The sequence below is a fragment of the Anguilla rostrata genome, chromosome 8, assembly GCF_018555375.3.
Source record: "Anguilla rostrata isolate EN2019 chromosome 8, ASM1855537v3, whole genome shotgun sequence".
NCBI lineage: Eukaryota > Metazoa > Chordata > Actinopteri > Anguilliformes > Anguillidae > Anguilla > Anguilla rostrata.
This window is the reverse complement of record NC_057940.1, coordinates 20,140,861-20,164,882: the sequence shown is the minus strand read 5'-3', so window position 1 is coordinate 20,164,882 and position 24,022 is coordinate 20,140,861. Positions and strand designations below refer to the sequence as shown.

Genomic DNA, 24,022 nt, shown 5'->3' with positions numbered 1-24,022 from the left:
GATTTAATTGTGAAATGATAAATATACTTTTGATTTTTTTACTTGACTGTGCACAGCCCACAATAAATGAAACCACGAAAACATGGAAAACTCATCAGCGATGCATCTCTGAACACAGTTTGAGCCCTGCTATTATCCAAATAAGTGAAAGCCTGGTTGAACAGGAAGTGCCGGGTGTGTTGATTCTGGGAGCCCTCTGGCTAACCTACAATTCAGAGACTTCAAAGCAGTAATTTTATATGAAATTCCAAAGCAACTCTGAGCTGGATGGGAAAAGGTGGTAGCCATCATATAAGACGAAGAGAAAGCAACCTGACATGCTCGTGTTGTTGTTTTGAAATGAAATGAGAATATTTATGTTTCAGGTTTCTAGACACAGACCAGACGTTTGACATTTTCTGTATGAAAGAAACGAAAACAATAAGCTGTGGATGGGACCCTACTGGATGGAATGACAAACTGTGAATGCCACAGCAGGGTTCTGGCAGGTCCTAAAGTCAGAAATGTTCCACGAGACACAAAGTTGCTAAGGCTGCCTAATACAGTAACTAAAAAATGAAAATAAATACAGTCCTATAGCTAAGTAATTGAGCTCTTACAGTAATACAGACTTGCAAGAGGTCATTTCGTTTCTTGCTATGAAAACACAATTTCAGTAATCTACTGAAAAGGAGAGAAGTTTTTTTTTTTTTTTTTTTTTTTTAACCATTCATCTACTTTCTTTGCTCAGATGCCATAGATTCTGGTGGCTGTATGGGAACACGTTGCTTGCTTGTACTGTCTGTCATTGTGATCACAGCCGCAGCAGAAAGCTTTGACAGGCTTTGGGCACACCGCAAAATGTTGCTTGCAGTGATATTGTTGTATTTACAAAGATTTTGCCCAAAACAAAACTATTTAAAATGAAAATTGAGAAGATAGGATCAGAGATTCTGTCAATCTTTGGCCAACATGTTCAAATTAATCCCACCGTGATCTCTCTGTTTCTTTGAGAGAGCTGTAACTCAAGACCTCTAATTTTTTCAGTGACAGTAGCCTTTATACTCAATGCCTTCCTTTTGTTTGAGCCTATACATCTTGTACCTTACCTCATGTCAATCTTACTACATAGTGCCACCAGCAATCATCATCAAAGGTATTTTAAGTACACAGCAGTTCATCAGAGGAGTACAGTGCCACTGCTCTGTATTTTAAATGTGCAAAGTAAGAAAGCAAAGCCATCCTGATTGGCAACTCTACGATCCTGGTCTCGATGAACCCGTTTGGATAATGGATTCATTTTTGACCTAATAGGTCTGAGCTCAAGAAGATTTAAAGAGCATCTCTAAATTCACATCAGCAGAACTGTGATCCTCAATGTGTCATTAGCACATTTGGTAATGTCTATCAAGGAAAGGCTTGATTTGTATTATTGGGTCTCTGTAGATGATTTCCTGTGGATAATGAAAAAGAAAGCAAAATAAAACTATTCACTGTTTGATTTTAGTGGATTTTGTTTTTGCCTTTATTGGGGGGACTAAAACTTTAAAAAATCTGAAATGCGGATGACCTTTCAAAATCAATCCAAATGGTAACACTTTACAATGAGGTCACATGAATTGGTATTATCTAATGTAGTTGTTACCATGAATTAATGATGCACATATACATATTAATTAACCTTGAAATTTAATTAGTTGTGAACAAATACATTAACTAATATATTAGTTACATGATAATTTATATATAAGCAAAACATAGGATAAACGTATAATTATTTAACCATTAACAAATACATTAACTGTTTTTTTAAATCCTGATATGAATTGGCATTAACTAATGTAGTTGTTAAAATGAATTATTGATGTACAAATATGTTAGCAAAGCTGTACAAATGAATTTTTCAGTAGTTAGCAGTTAACAACTACATTACTCATTTACATAACAGCATGTGAATTGTATGAAAGCGAAACAAGTAATTACAAAAACAAGTGATGTGCATGAAATGCACACTGCAAATTCTGTCAGGAAACCATTGGGCAGCCACAACAGCCACATGTTCTCATACTCAACCAGTTGCATACATACATCACTACACGTTCTCAAACTCAACCAATCACATACACACATCACTACATGTTCCCATGCTCAACCTATGATGTGTACACATCACAAATGGTGCACCTTTGTTAAACCAACAGTCAGACCTCTCTGGTGCTGCTCATTGCCTGCGCTGCTTTTTGCATGCTATGCTTCATGCTGCAGTTCATAGAATTGCACTCAAGAAATTATTGCTCTAACTATTGCTGCTCAAAAGGGTATAGGCCCTGTTTGATTGGATATTGCACGCTGGTGTGTGCATAGATGTATCTAATGCTCAACCATTCAGTGCCGAACCAAAAATAATGACGTCGCATATTCATTAATATATTTAATCTAAATACATGAGTCATCCTAAATGAACTGGTACCTGTAATTATGCCTAAATATTTTTAAGAAAATCATGGGTCATCCTCCAAGAATCGAGATTGAATCCCCCCTGGTGCATCCTGTGTTGTCTGATAATTCCAGCCTGCTCTAAATAGATCACATATACTGAAGCCTGTTTGAAATTTAATTGCGTATTTTATGACCAATTAAAATGTAGACCCCCAGATTAACCTCCCTTTGGGTAACCGATAACTTCTCTTTGTGTAGCTAGATGACCCTCTCAAATAATTTCTGAAGGCAGCCTCATTTCAGAGGTAAAACACAAAGCAGTGTCTTTATAGAGAAGCCCCAGATAGAGCACTTCATACAGGGCTCTGACTATCATACATGCCTTTTAAAATGTATAAGAAATGTCACACAAACCAACAGTGAAGTTCATTCAATTGTGTTTATGCCACATGGGTCAGTTTGAGCTGATGTGTTTTTGTCCTGTCTATACAGAGCTATTCTCTGTAGATGCAGTTCCCAGGTCCTCCTGTTGTAGTAACCTCCCAACATGACTCGCAGAAAGGGACTGTAAGCGACACCAGCCCTTTTAATTAATTAATGGCCTCTAACAGTTGGGTGGCTCAGCACTGGGAGCTGTGAATTGGAACAGTCCCTGCACTGTAGTGGGGGAAGAGGGATAGTGCTGCAGCAGAGGCAAGGGTGCTGACAGCAGCTCGGAGGCTATCAATCACCCGGGCCGCTGCGGTCCTCTAATTCCTGCAGCGGGGGAGTAAGGCGCACAGGGAGAGCCCGGCATGGAGAAGGATCGACCGCCATGGCCGTCCATGCCAGCGCTGGGGTCGGTGGCAGTGCTTCTCTCCCTCTACATGTCCGCCGTGGTTCCCCAGATCCCGGATCCGGAGGTAAGGGCTAACTCGCCGTCACCACAGCCACCGCTTATCATCGGGTTACAGTAAACAGCCACCTCGGCTACTGTGCGTTAACGGTCGTTGTCCGCGGTGATGAAAACACTGACTGGCTTTACAAGTCACTTGCTCAGCCTTGTATAGCACGTTATTTTTAATTTACACTTTTCATTGTTTCTATAAATATGATATATGTTCTGGGTTGTTGTTAGGTTGGGTGCACAGCTGTTCACCTTTCAATGCATGTGCATCTACACTTACATAAACAAATGCTTGTATGTGACAAATAAATGCCATTCTGAAGACTGTAGTAAACCATAGCGCAAAAACTGGAAATTAAATTACATTTCTGGTCACATAACTACAGAAAGCCAACTGACACAGAAGGCAATAGTAAAAGGCTCAGAGAAGCAGACAATGCAATCAATTATCACATTACAGTGAGATATGCAAGAACGAGTAGTTTATACAAAGGAAAATGAAAGTATTAACATTGTGTTAAGACAATCACACAATCTGACTTAACGGAGCCCATTCGCACGACCAAACTGATAGCAGTCTTCGGTCTCCCCTGTGCCTTAACTTGCAGTTTTGCTTCATAATTTAAAGACAGAAAAGAATCCCACAGAATCCTATCCAGGATGTTTACATCCACAGATTCCATTATTTCTTCCAAATGCAGCCAAATGAAATGGAAAAATCTAATGTAACATTTAGGTTAATTTTAACTAGCTAGTTAGCTGGCTAAGTGAGGTTTGCTGGAAAAACATAGGCTAACACTACAACACCAATACAAATGTTTATTATTTATATACACATCACCATCGACAATGCCACATCTATAAAAATTAAGTTGTTATCCCAATAATCGCTCTCGCTCTCTAAAACAGTATCTAACTTGCCTCTACTATCCAACAAGTAAACTTGGCGATGAAAATTAATATAGCTAACTTGCTGGACTCCTGAACTCCTGTTGTGAGTACTTAGATATTATCTCAGTCATCAGGATCATTAGATCCTTTATTCTGCATGCTCATACATCTACTGATGCATGGCCACAATCCACACAGCTATTTGAATTTTAACAGAAACTCAAAATAGCTTTAAGGAGTATGGAAGACTCATTTTCTAGCTCAGTTCTGCCCTTACATTAATAGTCCTTAGGGCTCTGCTGTCTGTGCATGTTTAGTACAAAAATTGCAAACCTGTATCATCACATCACAGCCTTCAGTGCCTCATCCCCTACTTCCCTTCCCTACTACTGCCAAGATTGTTCGACAAGATTTAATACGTCAGGGGTGCTTTTTGCTGAACAGAAGTCATGTGGTGCACACTGCGGTCTACAACACAATATATAGATTAAGCAGAGCCTGCTCAGCACCCAATTTAAAAATAGACATTGGTTTATCAAATCAAAAAAAGCACAGCAAACTGATGTCACAAGCAGGTTTAATGTTAATGTCTGTTCTGATGTGGGTGATACACATGGGTGATACAATGGATTTCCACTGACCGCCTCTAGCAGAAATGAATCTTGCATCTTTATTGCATTTTTTCATTTCAAATAAATACATGGCACTTATAATCAGGTTATTAATGATGCCAGTATCTTTCCATAAGCAATACATTTGTAACAGTGGGTCATGAATAATGATAACTACCAAGGTATAGCCAGTCTTGTATGATATACAGTATAATAAATAGAAAATAAAACAGTTCATAATGGATTTTTCACTGTCCAGTCAGCAGTGGTCGATGCACTTTGGAGTTAACAAGACAACACCCTATACTATCTGTGAAGTATTGACATTTTTTCTGCTTTAATCTTCTGTGTCACAACATGTGAGCTATTGATTCACAGCAGCTGGCACCAGGCACGTGCACAGGGGGTGGCTCCAGGTGCCTGAGCATCTGTCCCTTTTGCCCTCAAGTGCCAAATGTGCCACTTTGATTTGAAAATGTATATTTGTATTATTATTATTGTTGCTGTCATTAATTTTTATTCATTCATTGTGGTAAACTATATTCTGTACAATAACTGGGTTTTGTAAGACAGATTTTCTAGGTTGGTGTGCCCTCTTCTCATTTTGAGCATCTGTCCCTTAAAAGGTCTCTGCGCAGCCCTGGCTGATAAAGCTTAACGTTATTTAATATCCATAGAATGAAAGACTTGCCCAGACACACACACACACACGCACGCAAACTCATGCGCACACACACGTACACAGACACACACACACTGCAGTAATGAAAGTGCTTGCTACAGAACACTTCATGGCATTTTTTGGCCTGATAAATTAACAAAAAATAATAATCAATTTAACTATATTGCATACGGTTAAAAAAATCATTCTTTTTTCTAAAATAGTGACTCCATGAAGTATTACACTTGTAATATTGGCATTGATAACCATTGCCATCTGAAGCTGCCTATAAATTAGCATCATCTGCACAGTTGGATATCTTCTTGAAGGGTGGACATGATTGTTTAGAAAGCATTTTTAGTTTTCACTGAGTTTGAGAAGCCTTGTGCGAAACAATGAATTGAACCTGGTCCTAGGACCCTTCTGCTTATGGGAGTTTTAGTTACAGTCAATCTCTTCATCAATAGAAGTTGGACCTAACTGCTTCCATTATGTTTTCTTTAAACATGTTAACATAATACAGGTTACAGGTTTGTCTCCTTGTCATATGTTTTGGTTGTGTTTTGTTTTCTTAATTTTCCACAAACTATTTTTGTGTCGACAGTTTCAAAATTTATGATGCCACTGATTTCAACTGTACTTCAAAATTTTATAAATTCAAAAACTTGATTCTCTGATTTACATTTTCTGATCTGACAGGAAAAAAGGAATGTGAGAATAGAATTAGGGCCCAGCTGGCAAGCATGTTGTCAAAGTAGGTCATTGATGTGATGACAGTATGACATTGTGTAACTTTGACAGCTTGTTGCTATGGGAATTCGGAGGGTATTTGTGTCGGCTGCACTTGCAGCATGAAATACAGCAAATGAAAGATATGGCAGAATTTTCAGGCTTTGATTTCTCAGTTTGAATAGAAGGTGATGGGCTATATATGACATTTGTACTTACAGCACCCTGTCAGAAGCACACATCATGTCCTTTCCTTTTTTACGGTCGTCCTCTTCTTTCCTTTTCATCACGAGTGCATGCGGAAATTAAAGTGTGCAGGACACACAGCTAATTAGAGACCTCACAGTTCTTGCTTTTACATTTTATCTTGTGATTTTGAAGGGGAAGCATTCTCACCGCAAAAAACTTGCCTGCTATATCAAGAAGTTGTGTGTCATATAAAATATATCCTGTCATAAAAGTTTTCAATGTAACAATGACCAGTTACCCACATGATGTATCTACTCTACACATTAGCAAAACTACAATTCCTAAAGTATGTCTGTCTGCTTGATATCATAATGTCAAGTTACGGCTAAGCTTTCACCAATATGGTGCACAGCCACTGAGGGAGCAGTATTGTAAAGCAAGGCTGCCCATGTTGTCCTGCAATGTTTCAACAGGTGTGTGGAAATATAATTATATGTGGAACTATAATTATGTGTACTTGTGAATTTAGTGAAGTAAATCATGGAGTACACAATGCAGGTAATGAGTAAATGCACAGTGCTCAAGTATGTTACATAAAACCAGCCAGGTTTAATGTGGGCAAATAGCAATTTTATCAAATGATCATGCTGAAAATGCATTAAATCAGATTTGTACAGGGTAGATATTTTTGGTTGTGAGTGCATCACCTGAATTTCAAGTTGATTAATGTATGCCATTAAAAGATTGATCTCCTTGAGGGTACGGCAAGGCTGCCAGAGGGTTTCATGAAGCGGTCTCAGCTTTACCCAATCGCACCGCACTGTTTTGAAAAAAATAAAATAAAATTCGACAACTGCTCGCAGCCCCATGGGGTGGTGCGCGATTTCTACAGAATCGCTCAGGGAGGGTTTTAATGAGCAGGGTTTGCCCCCATGTCCTCATGCACTAGTGACTCCTTTGGTTGAACAGGCACCTGCAGTACACCTCTACCAGCTGTGTGAGGTCTCAGGGGTCATGACTACGCCTCTCAGCTGGTGGACTGTAGAGTGGAACGAAAGTTGCAGCTACAAAGTTGGTGGAGGATGGTTTAGTAAATGTTAAAAATGAATAAATGCATCACATTGTATCACATTGAAATGACAGGCAGTACACTCACCGGCCACTTTATTAGGTACATACCGGGTTGTCTTCTGCTGCTGTAGCCCATCTGCTTCAAGGTTCGATGTGTTGTGTGTTCAGAGATGCTCTTCTGCATACCTCGGTTGTAACGAGTGGTTATTTGAGTTACTGTTGCCTTTCTATCAGCTCAAACCAGTCTGGCCATTCTCCTCTGACCTCTGCCATCAACAAGGCATTTTCGCCCATGATTGGCTGATTAGATATTTGTGTTAACGAGCAGTTGAACAGGTGTACCTAATAAAGTGCAGTTAGTGTAGGCTACTGTACTTGTTGTATTTTTTGCTGATTGCTGATCTTGAACTAGATAATTAATCTCCATAAGAATATATGCATACTGAATGACATCAGGTCTTTTTGATTGCAGTGTAGTAAAAGCTTTGAAAACTGAAAGCATTTTTTGTAAATACATTTTTACATTTATTTTCCTTCCAATTCCAATTTTTGCATTTTGAAACAAAATCTGCTTGTTAAACAGTATGTTATTATACAAAATTGTGTGACACAATTGAATAAAATATTTTTTTTTAAGTTTAGAGAAATTCATCATCAAAATGACATTGTACATTTTTGTTAGATTAAAACCCGTTTGCTTGAAGTTTTTTTTTTTTCTTTTTCATCTTAATGTGGAATGGCTGATGATATGTGGAACCCTGTTTCATCACGGCAATGTTTTCTGTTAATTTGGGCAAGTACAGACTGCTAACCCCCAGTGCTTTTTCATTACATTGAAAGAGTTTGCTTGGTGAACATTTGGCAGGCATCTGAATGACCAAAGGAGTCTGGTGTGTTATTAGCCTGAGACAATTCTGCTGACTGAAACCCATTCAGATCCACTCAGTGAAATGTTATATATGGCCAGATATGCACTTACTCAGCAGGCCTGTTGGCCACAAACTGAAGCCCATTGTTTTAGATGGATGAACTACTATCAGCACTGGTTTTGTGTGGAATTATGTCATAATGTTCCCTCTCTCTTCGCTTTTTAGCTTTTTACCACCAGCCCTCCCAAGAAGCCAGACCCTGTCACATCGGAGACTGTGGTTTTCTGGGGGCTTCGCTTATGGCAAGTCATAGGAGTTTTTTCTATGTTTGTTCTTGCAGTTGGTAAGTTTGATTATTATTATTATTATTATTGTTGTTGTTGTTGTTGTTGTTATTATTTATAAGACCCGCAAATTATTCACATTCACATGATAATGAGCTGCATTGTATTCTCAAAAATGTATTTAAAAATTACATTATTTTATAAAATTGCACGTGATATTCAATATTATGCAATACAATTCCTCAGGAAAAAGTTTTTGATCAGAGTCATCTTCTGCTGTGATTTATGAGATTGGTGATCATATGCTGTTTAACAATTCCCACATTCAACAGAATCTTTCAGATCCTTCAGACTGTCTTTGTGGGCTGGCCTTTTGAAAATAAACTACACATTTTTGATCAGGTTAAAGTTCAGAAACTGAGTTGGTCATTGCAAAACAGTAATTTGTGGCAAGTTAACCGTGACTGATTCTGAGGTATGCTTGGGATCATTGTATTGAGATAAATTTTGGTTTCATCTGACCCTAACTCCCTGTTTCAACTGAAGTTCTGCATAATAACTTCGACTGGAACCGGGTGTTACAGTCAAATGAGCCCAAAATTGAGTTTTTTGGCCACACACACCAGCTCTGGGCTTGGCTTTGGAACAAGGACACTTATTTTGAAAAGGACATCATATGTACATAGAGTAAAATATCTGGATTTTATGTGGTTGTTTTGTTTGTACTGGTCTGGAACTCTTTAAAATCAATAGAATCATGAACTCCAGCAAGTTCCATGACATTACTCAAAATTTCCCTCTGCTAGAAAGCTCAAACTTTGCCACAAATCTTCAATGGGATTAAGGTACCAAGTATACCTAAAACAGATCTGCAGTTGCTTTCCCGAGCACCTTTAACCACCTGGCTAAATTTAGACAGCTGGACACATCCCTATCCCAGAGTCTTATCCCTAGTTATCCAGTGAACATTTTGCAGAGAAAAGTCGGTGAAACGCTGCCTAGGTTTTCGGCTATGTTTGGTTGAAGAGTTAAAGTTTTCTAGCCGACTAGGACGTAGCCAGGCTGTATCCGTGTAAAACATGAGCTGTATTGGATAACACAATAACATAAAGCTGTATTGGATAATTAGTGTTTCAGATAACTCCTGATTAATCGGTCCCTTTATTACACGTCATAACGATTGTAATGAAGTAAGCAATGCAGTATGCACAAGCAAGTTTTTTCTTCTTTCTGATAAATACTTCATAAGCAGCTCTCCATATTCTCTTTGAATTTTTGCACATAAAATTCAATTTGCTTCCATTCATTTTGTGTAAGTTCATTGCAATGCAGGCCTTCAGCAGACAGCAGGGGAAAGTATGCAAAGGCACAAGACAAAGTTGTCACTCATTCCTTAAACATAATGTATCTAAATATTAAAATTCCAACATGTATGAAATTGAACCTAGCACTGCCAGATTGAATGGTTTCCTGTCTATTGTGCCTTTTATAACATTGCATTAGTACACATGGCATTGGGAAGGATATTGAGATATTTTCGTCTCCAAAAAGGTACTTGAAATTTTTTTGTGGACTGGATTTGAGGGTTGCTTGGATGCTTCTATCAAGATTTGTTGAGTAAGGTTTGGGTGGGGTATACTTAAACAATAGGTTATCCTCAAAAGTAGCTTGACTAAAGTGGGTTTGAGGAACGTCTATAAGTAGAAGAGAAAACAGAGATAAGAGTTTACAATTATTAAAGATAAGTCATAGATGCTACAACTATAAAATTTTGCAATGAGCAGCTGCCTAAATTTGGGTCAATAAGGAGTATGCTATCAAATTTGCATCACCATAATCAGGCTTAGATCGTTCTGTTTTTCAAATCAAAATGAATCCCAATTAAATCTTTTTTTTTCAAAGACGCTATTTACCTTGACCTACAGATCAAGAAAAAATGTATTGAGCCACTTTCTAAACAGCGTCTTTTGTTCTTCTTTTTTCATTGCACAACCCTCTCACCTCCCCCATCTCTCAGTTATAACTTTGTGCTGCATCTTCAAATGCCGTATTCCTCGCACCAAAAAGGAGATTGAAGCACGGCATGCACAGAGACAGGCAGCAAAGTCATATGCCAACACACTGGAAACAGTGCCCCCTCTAAACGAACTGACTGAGATCCCTGGCGGTAAGTATGATGCGCATGGTCCCTTTCTCCCAGTAAAGCAGTACTGTACTTCACTGTACTACTGGTGACCTTTCATTCATATGCGACGCTTTGCCAAAGGTCACAGTTATTGTCTTATTGTGTGGTCACTGTAATAACATTGTTAGGAATGTTAATATTAAAAATACATTAAACTTGAAAGAAATTGCTGTGGTGTTATACATCACCTGCAAAATGTAGTCTGAATAATAATAAGTCTGAATATTTCATTTCCATTCAAATTGTGGCTGATGACACATTTTCAAAATACGGGATTTTTAAACATCCTGCTGTAATGTAATGTAATGTTACCACTGCTGGCACAATTTTACAAAGCAAACAAATGGTATAGTCTATGCTTCTGAAATGTTGTGAACAATGTTTAAATTCAGAATGAGAATCAAAAAACGTCTAAATATAAAATATATGAGTGAGGTTTGTCATGATACATTTCATTGCCTCATAAGATATTACTTTCATTAGTTCTGAATTACATTTGGAAATTTACTGATTACATCACTCTCATCAAGGATAATCTAGCCTTGCTGATTATCTAAAGGGGCCTTACCATAGAAGTCATAATATTGTCTTCAGCCACCTTCAGATCATAGAACCTTTCCGTATAAATTATATCCAACAATTTGATGATATAGCACCAGTCATCTGGAATAATATTCATGCCTTTGTAATCAAAGGTAAGGCATTACATTTGCATTCACCTGTCATTTTTTATTGGCTATGCATGCACGAGTGAACATATTATTTTAATTACATTTGAAATCATGATACCAGACATGCCCTTTCATTTTCTGGGTCTTGCTGAAGTTTTCATAAGACACACATCCACAGAAATATATATAAGACCTTTAAACAAATATTATTATTATTATTAGAATTTTATTTATTTATTTATTTTTTTACTGATATGTTTAGTGCCTTTTGCCTTTAGCTTCATATTCAAGTGACATTATGGTTCTGGGACATGCCTTTGTGGCTTAAGACTCAAATGTCCAAGTTTAATGTCCTATTCTTTCAATCAGATAAGAGATAAAGCGTAACTAATCCCAACATCCAAAGTTGGCATCTAGACATATTTAACTTATGGTTCAGAACAGGTTTGAAGGCCACCAGCTGTTTGCAACCTTAATTTTGCCCCATGGGAGTTGGGCACATGACTCATAAATGACTTTCTGCTTTTCAAAATGTATTCTCAATATCCCCAAACAGCTGCAGGCATGTTGCTTTTTCATTCATAGAAGCTCTTATCCTCAGGCTGTCTGATTGCATGCTCAAGAGTTTTTAAGGTCAAAGTAGTCTACTGCTCTGGCATGGTCTGCTGTGATGGTGACCCAGGGGAACTGGTCTTTGTTCTCGGCATCTTCTTAGGCAAAGGCCTGCTGATTTTTCTTTCTTACTGAAACCAGCATAATGACAACATGCTTATGTGTAATTGACTGGACAGTGTCTTTGCACAAGAAGGAGGCCTGGCTTTATCCAGGGTCTAGGAGCTCTGATCGGGAACAGACAAAGAGATGCAGAAAATTGTGAAAGTGTTGGGACACTCCAGATGTCTGATCAATCACTGTTACCTACAGTAGCTCAGTATGAACATCTTATACATCATACATACTCAGTTATTTATCAGCCCTAATGCCACACACAACAGCTTAGATCTCCTTGGTTAGCCAGGAGGCTGGTTCCCCCTATTTTCTGTTCTTCTGAGGAAATTATGTCTGCTGTTGAATTACACATTAGCAACGCAATTAACGTTCCACCCCCTCTCTGCTGATGGCAGAGGAGGAAGTAGTGAGAAAATGATTTCCTTTGAAAGAGAGGGGAAAGTGAGAATATTGAATGTTAATTAGTGGATACTTTACATTGTGAAGCTTAAATGTCTGTTTTTAACAGGAAGCTCAGCTGATCCATGACCAGTTGGTACCCAATCAGTTGTAGTTTATTGCATGAGTCATGATCCTGTAATTTTCGTGACAGCTTCTTTATAGCAGACATGAAGCAGATGACAGTTGCATGCTGGGAATTCTCCGGTTATCGTCTTGTGCTAATTCACTGTATGATTGTTTATGCTACTACTGGGATTTTTCTTTCTCATTTTCCATCATATCAGTGGCATGCAATCAAGGCATGGTGATCATATTCTTCATGATTCCTTTAATATAATGTGCAACTTGTAATGGGCTTTGATATGTACTTCTTTGTAGAGAAGCTTGGCTAGACGAAGCACCTCAAAAGTTTTATGGGTGTTTGTTTTTCAGTCACTAACATTTTTAACCATTTTTCTGAAACCGATCCCAAAGACTGCCATTTAGTTATAACGGACAGTGCATATTTGTTAGCATGTCAGCATCAGTACATAACGTGTCAGCGTTAACTAAACAGATCAATTCTATGTGTAGTCCCTTGGCCAGTGAACATAAATGTATATACTTTGTTCAAAATGTATGAGAAATATAAAATATCCATCCATCCATCCATCCATTTTCTGAACCACTTACTCCTGGTCAGGGTTGCAGGGGAGGGGGTAGAAGGGGGAAAGGGGGAGGCTGGAGCCTATCCCAGCATGCATCGGGTGAAAGGCAAGAATACATCCAGTCCATTGCGGGCCAATATAAGAACATGAAGTTATATAACAGCAGATGAGTCTGGTATATTAGGCTTTATGGCAGCAACACTGATTTATTTTTAACCAGGTTTATTCACGAATGAATGATTGAAGGACTTATTCAACTGCGTATTATAATGGTAAAGAATTGCTAAATTAAGAGGATTGAATCAGTAGCAGCATATAATGTGAGAGGAGACTGCACAGTTACAATAGAGGAAATTCCTGTGGGGCACCGTCAAGTGTGCCAGCGGTTGAAGACTGTGAGAATGAATCAGGCTGAATGGATTTGTCTCAGAGGTTATTACCTCTTGGCAAGGGATACTTGAAAAGGTGCTGATGCCAATTATCACTTTGGATGATGTGCCAATGATCATAAACGGTTTCAAGATATAACTAAGTAGAATAAATGTTGCCTTGAACATAGGAAAAAATACCTTTTTTTATGGGCAGTGCTTTGTACATTGGAATAGTAGCAGATGCAATTCAATCAAACCAGCTTTGAACTGGCTGTGTTCCCTGATATTATGTTAAGAAGAATCCTGTAATTTCAAAATACATTTGCTCATTTGCCTATTCATTTTCATTTGAACACATTTCATTACTGTGTATATTCAACTTTTGAGAATAATCATCATGATTGGATGTTATTTCCACAAGCCAGCTGCACCATTTTGGACCAACCAGTATTTTCCCTTAAACTGCATGTATCTCTGTGCGACTGTACAAATGTGAGTTGCGCAGTGCCAACAACTATTGCCACTTGCCATTTCCTGACTTGCAATCCTCCACATAACAGTTTATCTTACTTGCCTAATCCCTATGCTTCTCTTCCTTCCTTCTTTCCTCTTCTCTTCTCTTCTTCCTTAACTACAGCCACTGCAGATGACGTAGGTCTTCAGACAGTCTCTGGGCAGGTTGAGCCCTGTGGTGTTGGCCAACTGCCCTTGGTGAATGTGGGTGAAGAGGGGGCTCCACCCTCTTCTCCAACTAACACAAGCTGACTGTTTTCCTTCTCTACTGTCCTCGGTCTTCACTCTTCTGACCTGCTTCTGGCAAATGGAAGGTTCCGGAATGAATCGATATCTACTTTGTGCCAGTTCTCTCTGAGGACAGTAGATTTTGCTGCAATCCTCAAGAAATCAGGTTTACAGGTGAAAGTTGATGATGATGGCATTTTTACGAAAAGTGACATTCCTCTTTTTATGTGCTGGCCAAATTTGGAAAATTTGCCAATTATAATTTGATTCTGTAGCATTGAATATTAATGCCATTTTGATCCAGGGATGTTGTCTGACCAGTTTATCACAGGCTTTTCTGAAAGGAATAAATCATATTCACTGATGATTGTGAAGTCCACTTTGGCATGTATTCTCGTGCACTCGTGTATTCAGAACAATATTAAAATCCTTCACCACTTTGGGATGAGCATCATTGCACTTAATTTTCTTACTGTGCCCACCTGCACCTTAAAGATAGACTGAGGCATCAATTCAAAGGAGAGGCATCTATTACAGTCTTACCTTTTTTCTTATTTATGGCAAATCACTTATTACAGAGTGTACATAGAAAAGCTGGAAGAGTACTGCCATAATGAGAATGATGTGTTCAAGATAGGACCAGTACTGCCAGAAGATTGCCATATGCTCCCTCACAGAGGAGATGAAGTTGTTGCTTTGATGAAATTTTTCTTACGAATAGTTCTGAAATATGATCAATGCCAATTAAACTAAACAGGGACATCAGTGAAAACAAATGTCCAGTAAATCGGACTCCGTTTTCCAAGCATACACACAGGAAGGTTGATCTGAAAGGCAAGGTCCCTTGATCTGAAGGTCCCTGAAAGGCAAACGAGTGGGAAACCATTACTCTGGGTGTGCATTTCATTTAGGCAACCCACTGTGACCACACTCATTTCCTTAGAACCTTCTGTGTGGTCACTGTAGATTTCCATTTCCTCACATGTTTAAACGCACAGGCCAGCTGCCGATTACAAGGGGAGAAATTTCAAAAACAAAATAGCCTTTAAGTATGTGCACTTTTGGAGCTCCCCAGGAAATTGCAGCACTGCATGTTAATTAACTTACTGATTTACCCTTTTTATTATATTTATTTACATGACCCCTTTCCCGAAGTGTATTCAAATGACTTTCCGCAATTATTTGGGAAAATATGCAAGTGATGTTTGATGATTTCCACCTCAGCTGGTGCTGATGTGAGCATGTAATTAGTTTTCTGTTAGGAATGTGATGTGTAAATGTAACAATTTGAGGTCTGATCTAAGGATTGTGCCCCCAGAGAGTGAGTGAGAAAACATGCTGTAGCCATTCAGATTATATGTCTTCAGTGTATATTTGGTACCCTATTATTATAATCAACTGAGGTTTGTTTTTGAAAATTTGAAACTATTTCTCTACCATTATGCTAGGAATGTGATCTTCAGACATTTTATTTATAGCTTTCAAGAGGCCTGTTTTATTGTGGGTATGTTTAGTGTTATCAAAGCATGTGTAAAAGATAATAAAAAAGTAGACTATAATACAAAACATGAACTGACTGAATTGTAAAGCAAGTGATGTTATAATAGAATTAATAAAGCTAAATATTGCTAAATATAACGCTAATATTGTATATGGGAAAACACTGCATATGTTGTTTTCAATCATGTTTATACTTTGACATTAATTTAAATGAGCTGCTCAGCTAGACATTTTACCCACTGCAGTATGTGTAGTATTACTTGTGTAGATATTTGAAGCACTAATAAAAATACTCATACAATGTTCACCTATAACGTATCATTGTTAATCATTTTACTGTTTTATGTTGCGGTGTCACAAAATCTGCAGTGAGAAATAATTCAGTATGAATCCATATTGTAGAAAAAAAACTTTTTAAAGATGTTAATCTGAACGTAAGGAACTAAGGATACCCAGTGTACAGTATTCCTAATGGCTGAAGTGCTCTTAACCAGTTGCAACACATTTAGCATATGACTATTTTTATAAATGGTCTCTTTCTAGTCAAGTTGCATTAAATGTAAGAAGGTTTGGGGCAGACACAGTGCTCTTTAATGTGACAGAATATAAACAAGGTTTTACCAGAATGAGCAACTTTATTCGTGGAAAGAATGTTAAACCAGTCGAGAAACCAAGGCCAGTTTTGTGTCGTGGATACAGCTGCTTTAACCTGCTATTTCTGTACAAATCTTGGGCCTTTATATATATATATATATATATTTATTTTTTTACTTCTGGGGTTTTGCCCACCAGGGTACTGGCCAACCTATGATATTCTGCTGTGTAGAATATCAGGTAGCCAGAGAGTTGCAACAGGCCCATCCTCAATAATTACTGTCAGTTGATGGCAGCAATGGTAGGGCATTTTTGAAGGGGTTCTCCTATAATTATTGCTAATACAGTGCTGTATATCTGCCCAGCCAGGCTCCATCCCATTAACCCATTTCCCAGGCGTACTTTTATTCTCTGTAGTAGAAATAATGTTCACTGGGCCATGTATGCTCTATTTTATTTGTTCTTAAAACAAATACAGTCAATACTGAAATGAAAATAAAAGTAATATGTCACATTATACTTTTGGGCTGATATAATGGAAGTATAGACCTAACATAACTGTCTGTTGGTGCTGGGAATCTGCTTGTTAGTGGGCTTTCTGTCTGTATAGAGGCGATGACAGGACATGCATCATCTCCCTTGCAGAACCATTAGAGCCTCTCTTTGGCAGGCTGTAGGCACAATCTAGCGGTGGAAAATCACCAGACCAGTGGTTGGCAATTCACATTGAATCCACCATCTTCCTGCCATTACTTCGCAGATTTTCTTGCAAGCTGTTCAGCCAAGAAGTTTAGTTTTCGCTGTAGCAGAGGTGGTAGCCTAAGCAGATTTGATTGTTATACCAATTAGGTTACAGTAGTTTACCACTTCAGTTCAGTCATAAAGACATTTATTGTACGAACTAACTTAAGCCTTGGAATCAAGATGCCTGGACTTCCTGATGGTGCCTTGTTGACAGTTCATTGATCCACATCCAGGCCTCCTTGATTTCTTAGAGAGGGTAGTCAACCATCCCTGACTACTGTTGTGCTGCATCCCCAGGAAATCATGGAGACCTAGTATGCATGTCTGATCTTCTTCCACAACTATTTGATAATAACAACAACAATAATAATAATAATACGTCAGTATCAATGTCAATGTCAAATTCATTTTAAGAATAGTGTTGTTTTAAGGATAACTGAAGAGTATGCTTCACAAGAGAAGCATGCACACATCGCATTCACAAATGGCAGAAACGCCAAAAACAGCCCGAATGATGGTACATACAGTCATCCTGCTGTATGAGTGCAAGTTTACATAACATAAAGATTGGATCATTTTAATAAGTTTGTAATTATATTCTATGCATGGAGATTCAGCCTCTGAATCCGACAATATATGTATACAGATATATGCAACCTCGGGATTGGAGACTTGTACAGTGGAACCACTTAATAGAACTTTAAAATTGGTCGTTTTTAATGTATTGGGAGAACTGGTTTTTGGAAACCATGTAGCTAAGGAAGTCAATAGTTTTGTACCAAACTACACTTGAAACCACATTCTATATTTCATTCATCACAGTTCATCTTTCCAGACACCCTTGGTTAATGCATTTTGTGAAACAAAGCAGAGCTTTTAATTTAGCAAAAGATCCCAATTAAAATCTCTGTGAGCCACTGGAGTGAACATATATCCGGTATTTAACCAGGTAAAAGTCTCATTGAGATTAAAATCTCTTTTTCAAGAGTGAGCAGGCCAAGAAAGCCAAGATGAGTAAATGTAAATACTACATAGAAGAATCAATAAGAAGAAGATAAAGATGGCTTTGTTTATGTCTAGATAATTGAAAAAAACTTGTGTAAGTAAGACATACAAACAGAAAATCGGTAATAGAGAAATACATTTTGGAAAGAACTCTTTTAGCCAGTCATCCTGGTGACTTCTGAGAAGAGGATCTAATTAAATTTGTCTCAATAACTAAACATATTCACAGTGTGTTACCAAAGGATAATACAAAAGCTTAAACCTTCGAACTTGCAAGAAACTGTCTCATTCGAAGTTTGCAGTAAAGTGGTTTACTGAAGAGAATAACAGCGCACAAGTACACCAGGCAAGGCAGGGTAGAGCAAATGGCAATAAAAGTTTCAAGGTGTGCGTCTTTAAACTTTTAAGGATTATTCTTGATGGATGACTCATAGTAAGCTAATCAGTCTCCTATCACAGGAAAATCACACTCATGTTAATGAACAGATGTTTCATTATCTCAAAGCCTATTCAATGTTCAAAAACATTTAACGATACTTGGCTAATCATATACTTAAACAAGAAGTTTAGTACTCTTAAAACTTTTATCTGTGCCCTTTTTTCGTTGTTGTTTCTTGGAGTGATTTTTGTCAGCAAAAATATATTGAAATACAGTGAAGTTCATAATGTTTGGGACAAATCATTTTAAAAATTTGGCTCTGTTCTCCATAATTTTAGATTTGTTATCAAACTATTTGCGTGTGCGAAAGATTTTCAGCTTTTATTTAAGGGTATTTTTATACATTCTGGTTTCACCATGTACTTAGCACCATGGTGCTAAGTATCTTCTCTAGGGGTGCTCTGCCAGGCCTGTACTGCAGCTGGCTTTAGCTCTTGCTTGTTTCTGGGGCTAGTTGTGTTAAGTTTTCTCTTTAGCATATGAACCGCAAGTTCAGTTGAATTCAGATTGGGTTTCCAGGTTTTAGCTTTGAAAAACTGCTTTTTTTTTGCTGTAGCAGTATGATTGTTTTGCTGAGTGATGAAGCACCATCCGATGAGTTTGGAGGCATTAGCTTGAAATTGAGCAGATACGATGCTTTTGTACACAGCAGAATTCATTCTGTTGCTACTGTCATACACGCCCACCACCATGTTTCACAGATGAGGGGGGGGGGGGGGGCGGGGCATGCTTTGGATTTTGGGTAGTTTTTTTTTTGGCCTCCAGACATTGCTCTTGCCATTCACAATTTTTTCTTGGTTCATAAGGACTTCCTTTACATTCAATGGCAATCAGTTGACTCCAAAGGCAATCAAAAGCCTAGAATCAGAACTAGATACTAAAAGCGCTCTAACGGCTGCACTAAGGAAGTAATTGAACACACCTGGCTAATCAGAAACACCTGTGAAGTCATTTACTCCAAAAATGATGGTGCCCTGAAATAGGGTGACTGTGTATAAAAAAATGCTGTAATTTCTACATGGTGAACCCAAAATGTGTTAAAATACCCTTTAATAAAAGCTACGATTCTGCACATTAACCAAATGTGCAATTGTTTGATTGAAAATCTAAAATTGTGGATTACACAATTGGTCACAAGTGGTCACGACATTAATTATCAAAACCTGTTTATAAATGCAGGTTTTCTGTAATTTGTGTCAGTACTCTGGCTGTGTGTGTGTGTGTGTGTGTGTGTGCACATATCCGCTGGACTGAGAGCCGCACACAACTGGACATACAAATGATTATATGACAAAGGCCAGTTTCTGGCAAAATGCTATGAAAATGAAAGAACCTTTCAAACTCAAATCAGCTTCATTGACTTGACAAATGGAGACAAATTACAAACTATTGTATTGCCCAAATGAATGATAATGGCTCCATTGGTGAATAAATTGGTGAACTGTGGCATACACAGCCGCTAGGCTTGAGTCAGGGTGCCAGCAGTAGTTTGGCTTCAGGTTCTCTCAAGGCCTATTTTCATTATATCTGACAAATCATGTTCCTTTTTGGAGAAGTATTATAAGTGCATACAAAGAAACCACCTTGTTCATGAAAATGTAGCATTTTGAACAGCACTACAATACAAAAACCATCCTCCATATGACTGTACCGTAGAGAAACCTTTTTCTCCTTTGTTAACTTCATTTCCTAACTATGCAAAAAACACTCTAGACAAATTTACAGAACAACCAAATCAAAGAATGCAAAGAATCTGCTTGGAACCACTTCCATACTATCTTGATAATTCTGTTCTACCATAGATAAAACAGTTTTTCTAGCTAATTCTGCAGATTTCTCAAAAGATGGGTTCTACATGAATCACTAATCTAAAGACATCGTAGAATAATAAATCGAATGGCATAATACATTTTATTCAACAAAATGATTTTGTTACATGGTGCACACAATATAATTATGTCTTTTCTGTCTGTTTCTGTCCAGCGGTTAAGGCTGCAGAGAAAACCGAGGTTCCCACCGTCTCAGGAAAAGTAGATGGCGAAAAGGGAGACAAGAAGAATGCCAAAGATGGAAATAAAAAAGAGGGCAAGGGTGCCAAGGAGGAGAAGACTGAGGGCAAGGAAGGATCCACCAAGAAAAAGGGTGAAAAGGGTGCTGAGAAGGGTGCTGAGAAGGGTGTCTCAAAAAAGGGAGATGAGGGGGGAGGTAAAGGCAAGAAAGGAGGTGAGAAAGGAGGAGGAGAGAAGGGAGGAGACAAAGGAGGAGGCAATGCAAAGGGTGGAGCCAGGAAATCCCAGGGAAAGAAGTGAACACAGACACAAGGATGCATATTGACTTTGTATTCTGTATCCTTGAAATGGGCTTAACACAAGATCAAAGACACGGAGAGTAAAGCTCTTTGTTATTATTTTTTAAATGTATTACACAAATCAGTTTAGAGTATTTTTAAATGACTTCTAATTTCAAATTGATTTGATAGTGTTTGAAAGGTGTTTGAAAGTTCTCTTAAATCTTTCATTTTGGTTTCAATGGTGATAAGTTATGAATGCAAATCATTTCTCAAGTTATGTTATTATGAATGCAAAAATAATACAACAATCAAAAATTGTTATTCACAGAAGTATAGTATATACTCTATTACAAAATACTTTATTACAGTGGTACCAGACTAAAGTGAGATTAGCTAGATATCAAGTTTAAGAAAATGAGATCGCATTGTACAGTTGAAAATGAATTTATTCATAACAAATCCGAAAAAGATGTGTTAATGTTCATTGCTGCACATACAGTATGATTTGGAAGTAATGCTTGAGTGATCTCTTCAGTCAACAGCATACTGCAACTAGACTGATCATTCTCCCTACCTGGGCAGTGCAAAAGGTGAATGAATACATATAAATTTCATATTTATTACACATGAATACATGCAACTAGTATATGAATAAATATTCAGGATTTCTAGAAGTCTAGATTATGCACAGGTTTTGTGTGTAACTTCAGTTTTCCTCTTCCCTAATGACACATTTACTAGCATTCATAGCTACAATGTTTCTGAAGTATCTTTTTCCTGATTTTTAAGTCTGCTGACTGAAAATACAATTGCGTCATCAATTTCTGTTCACTATTACATTGCATTTTTTTAAATCATAGTTTTACGAGAATTGTCCTATTGACTGAATGATTGACGTAGACATAACATGATTCATTTTAGCTATATGTGGCATAATTTTAATTTAAAATACTATAATTTGTAATTCCATTTCCTGTCTGTATATCACAGTCTATAATTGTATTATAGTTACAGTGTAACAACAACAATGTAGCAATGATATTCATGGTTTAAAAAAGGTTCATAGCAAAATAAAAAAAGAAATACCTTCCTGTCAGTGGTGATAAAGGTCTGTTTGGTGTCCATATAGTTCATTTTGAAAAGTTATTATAAATTAAAAGTCATTTCCCATTTTGTGCTTTTGCACATATGGGTGTGACCTCAGGATAGTTGTAGCAGGGCTTGGTTGTGACTATTTGCATTTCTCTGGTCAGAGTGAAAAGGCTGATATGGCTAATTACCACCGGGGTGGCTGATTTTGAATTTATTTATTTTTTTAAGTTAAATAAATAAATAAATCCAACTGGTTTCTGTAAAAGAATTTTCCAGGGGGAATACTAATGCTGAATTAGAATTAGAATTTAAACTAATGGACCAATCACAGTCTTCAGTTAACATCTTGATTAACTGAATCAGGTGTATCACTGCTGAGCTAGAACAAAATCTACACTCAGCATTGGCCATTTTCAGATACAATTGGACAGCCACGGTTTAGAGAATCACAATTACTTCCTTAATTGGTCCTTGATTGTATGCACGACTGTGTTCCTTTCACCCCTCATGTTCAGGAAAAATTTGTGTGGTATTTGTGAGAATACAGATGGCCATCCAGATTAACACAACAATTGACAGAACATTTGGGAGATTGTATTTAGATTCGAGTTTGGTTGCCAAATGATAATAATTTCCAGTCTTAGAACCTTTTATTTTTCTTTAAAAAAATAAAATTAAAAAAAGTTATATTAAAGTCACATTCTTAAAATATATTCGGTTTATTCTCCAAAGTGTTTTATCATGACTAAATGATAACCAATTTGGAGGACAAATGGAAAATATATTTTAAGAAAGCTCTGAATTAAACAATTGAAATGAACATTTGTCTAACCATGTTAACTTTCCTAAAGACACAATCATGAAAGATGATCCACAAATTTCTGTTTAACTTGAATATCAAAATTTAATATCAACCTGAACAAATATAAAGTCTGGAAACCTTAATCTAACTTCCCTAACATATCAGGAATGCATTGAGAACCTAAACAATATTGGCATAATGGTTTTGACAGTATGTAGATAAATACTTATTTAGTTATCGATTATGATGATTTATAACACTAAATAAATGAAATAATAATGCAAAGATAACCTTATACTGAAAAAAGAATTAACACTGTCCTACTTTCTGAAATTTTTACTCTTCAAACTTTGCCTTGACAATGCATACAACACCATGAGCCTTGCATTTTATATATAGTGTGTTTTAGGGGAAGAAAATGTTCTTCACCGTATTTCAAACTTTAAAGATATTTGCTGTGGTATGTAATGAATGCTCTGCTAACAGGCCTGTCACCAAAATTAGTCATTTTTTCCACATGTGCTTTTGTCCTCCATTTCTTACCACTAAAACTAGAAGGCTTGCATAGAAATTTACCCCCCTGTTTCTCTATTGCTGCCTTTTACTTTACTTTAATGATTGACACAAGGTTTCTCTGTAAAATAAGTACCTTGAGTTACAGCCAAACCATTTTGTTCACTTTGTAATTCATTCTCTAAAGAGCAATTCATTGATTTACTGACAGAGGAGTCTTTTTTACTTCAGAGAATGTAGAGCCTATGATGATCATCAGGATATTAAAAGTCATAAAAACAGCTGTCTAAATCAATGGAATCAATAGTGAACCAAGTAATGTGCAATATAATAAACCTGGGGAGAGTATTTTGGTACACAGTGTGAATTCTATTCAGAAACAGAACACAAAAATACACAATGTATTGAAGAGACTACTCTGTCCTTCTGAGCTCTTCATCTACCCACACAAATCAAGAAGATTGAAAAAAAATGTGACAGTAACATTTACATATACATTTAGCATATACATACTGTAGCATCCATTATTGTGTTTTAGTAAATGCATGCTGTTGAACAATGCATGCAAAGTCTTGAATATAGGCACCTGCCTTTGATAGTTATTCAAGAAATGTGTGGGTCAGCCTTATTCTAATAAGAAATAAATAGT

The 24,022-nt window shown here is 37.3% G+C and overlaps 1 protein-coding gene across 2 annotated transcripts in view; it reads left to right on the top strand.

Moving 5' to 3' along the window:
• Window positions 1-22,062, top strand: part of tmie (transmembrane inner ear) — a 53,604-nt gene extending 31,542 nt beyond the window's left edge. The window contains exons 3-6 of one of the 2 annotated variants that reach the window (XM_064346935.1): window positions 3,181-3,320; window positions 8,551-8,668; window positions 10,627-10,776; window positions 20,660-22,062. In XM_064346935.1, coding sequence (XP_064203005.1) covers window positions 3,213-3,320; window positions 8,551-8,668; window positions 10,627-10,776; window positions 20,660-20,985 — 702 coding nt within the window. In that variant the 5' untranslated portion in view covers window positions 3,181-3,212 and the 3' untranslated portion in view covers window positions 20,986-22,062. Of the gene's footprint in view, window positions 1-3,029; window positions 3,321-8,550; window positions 8,669-10,626; window positions 10,777-20,659 lie in introns of those variants that run through there. The other variant, XM_064346936.1, reaches the window with a different exon arrangement.
• The last annotated feature ends 1,960 nt before the right edge of the window (window positions 22,063-24,022 follow it).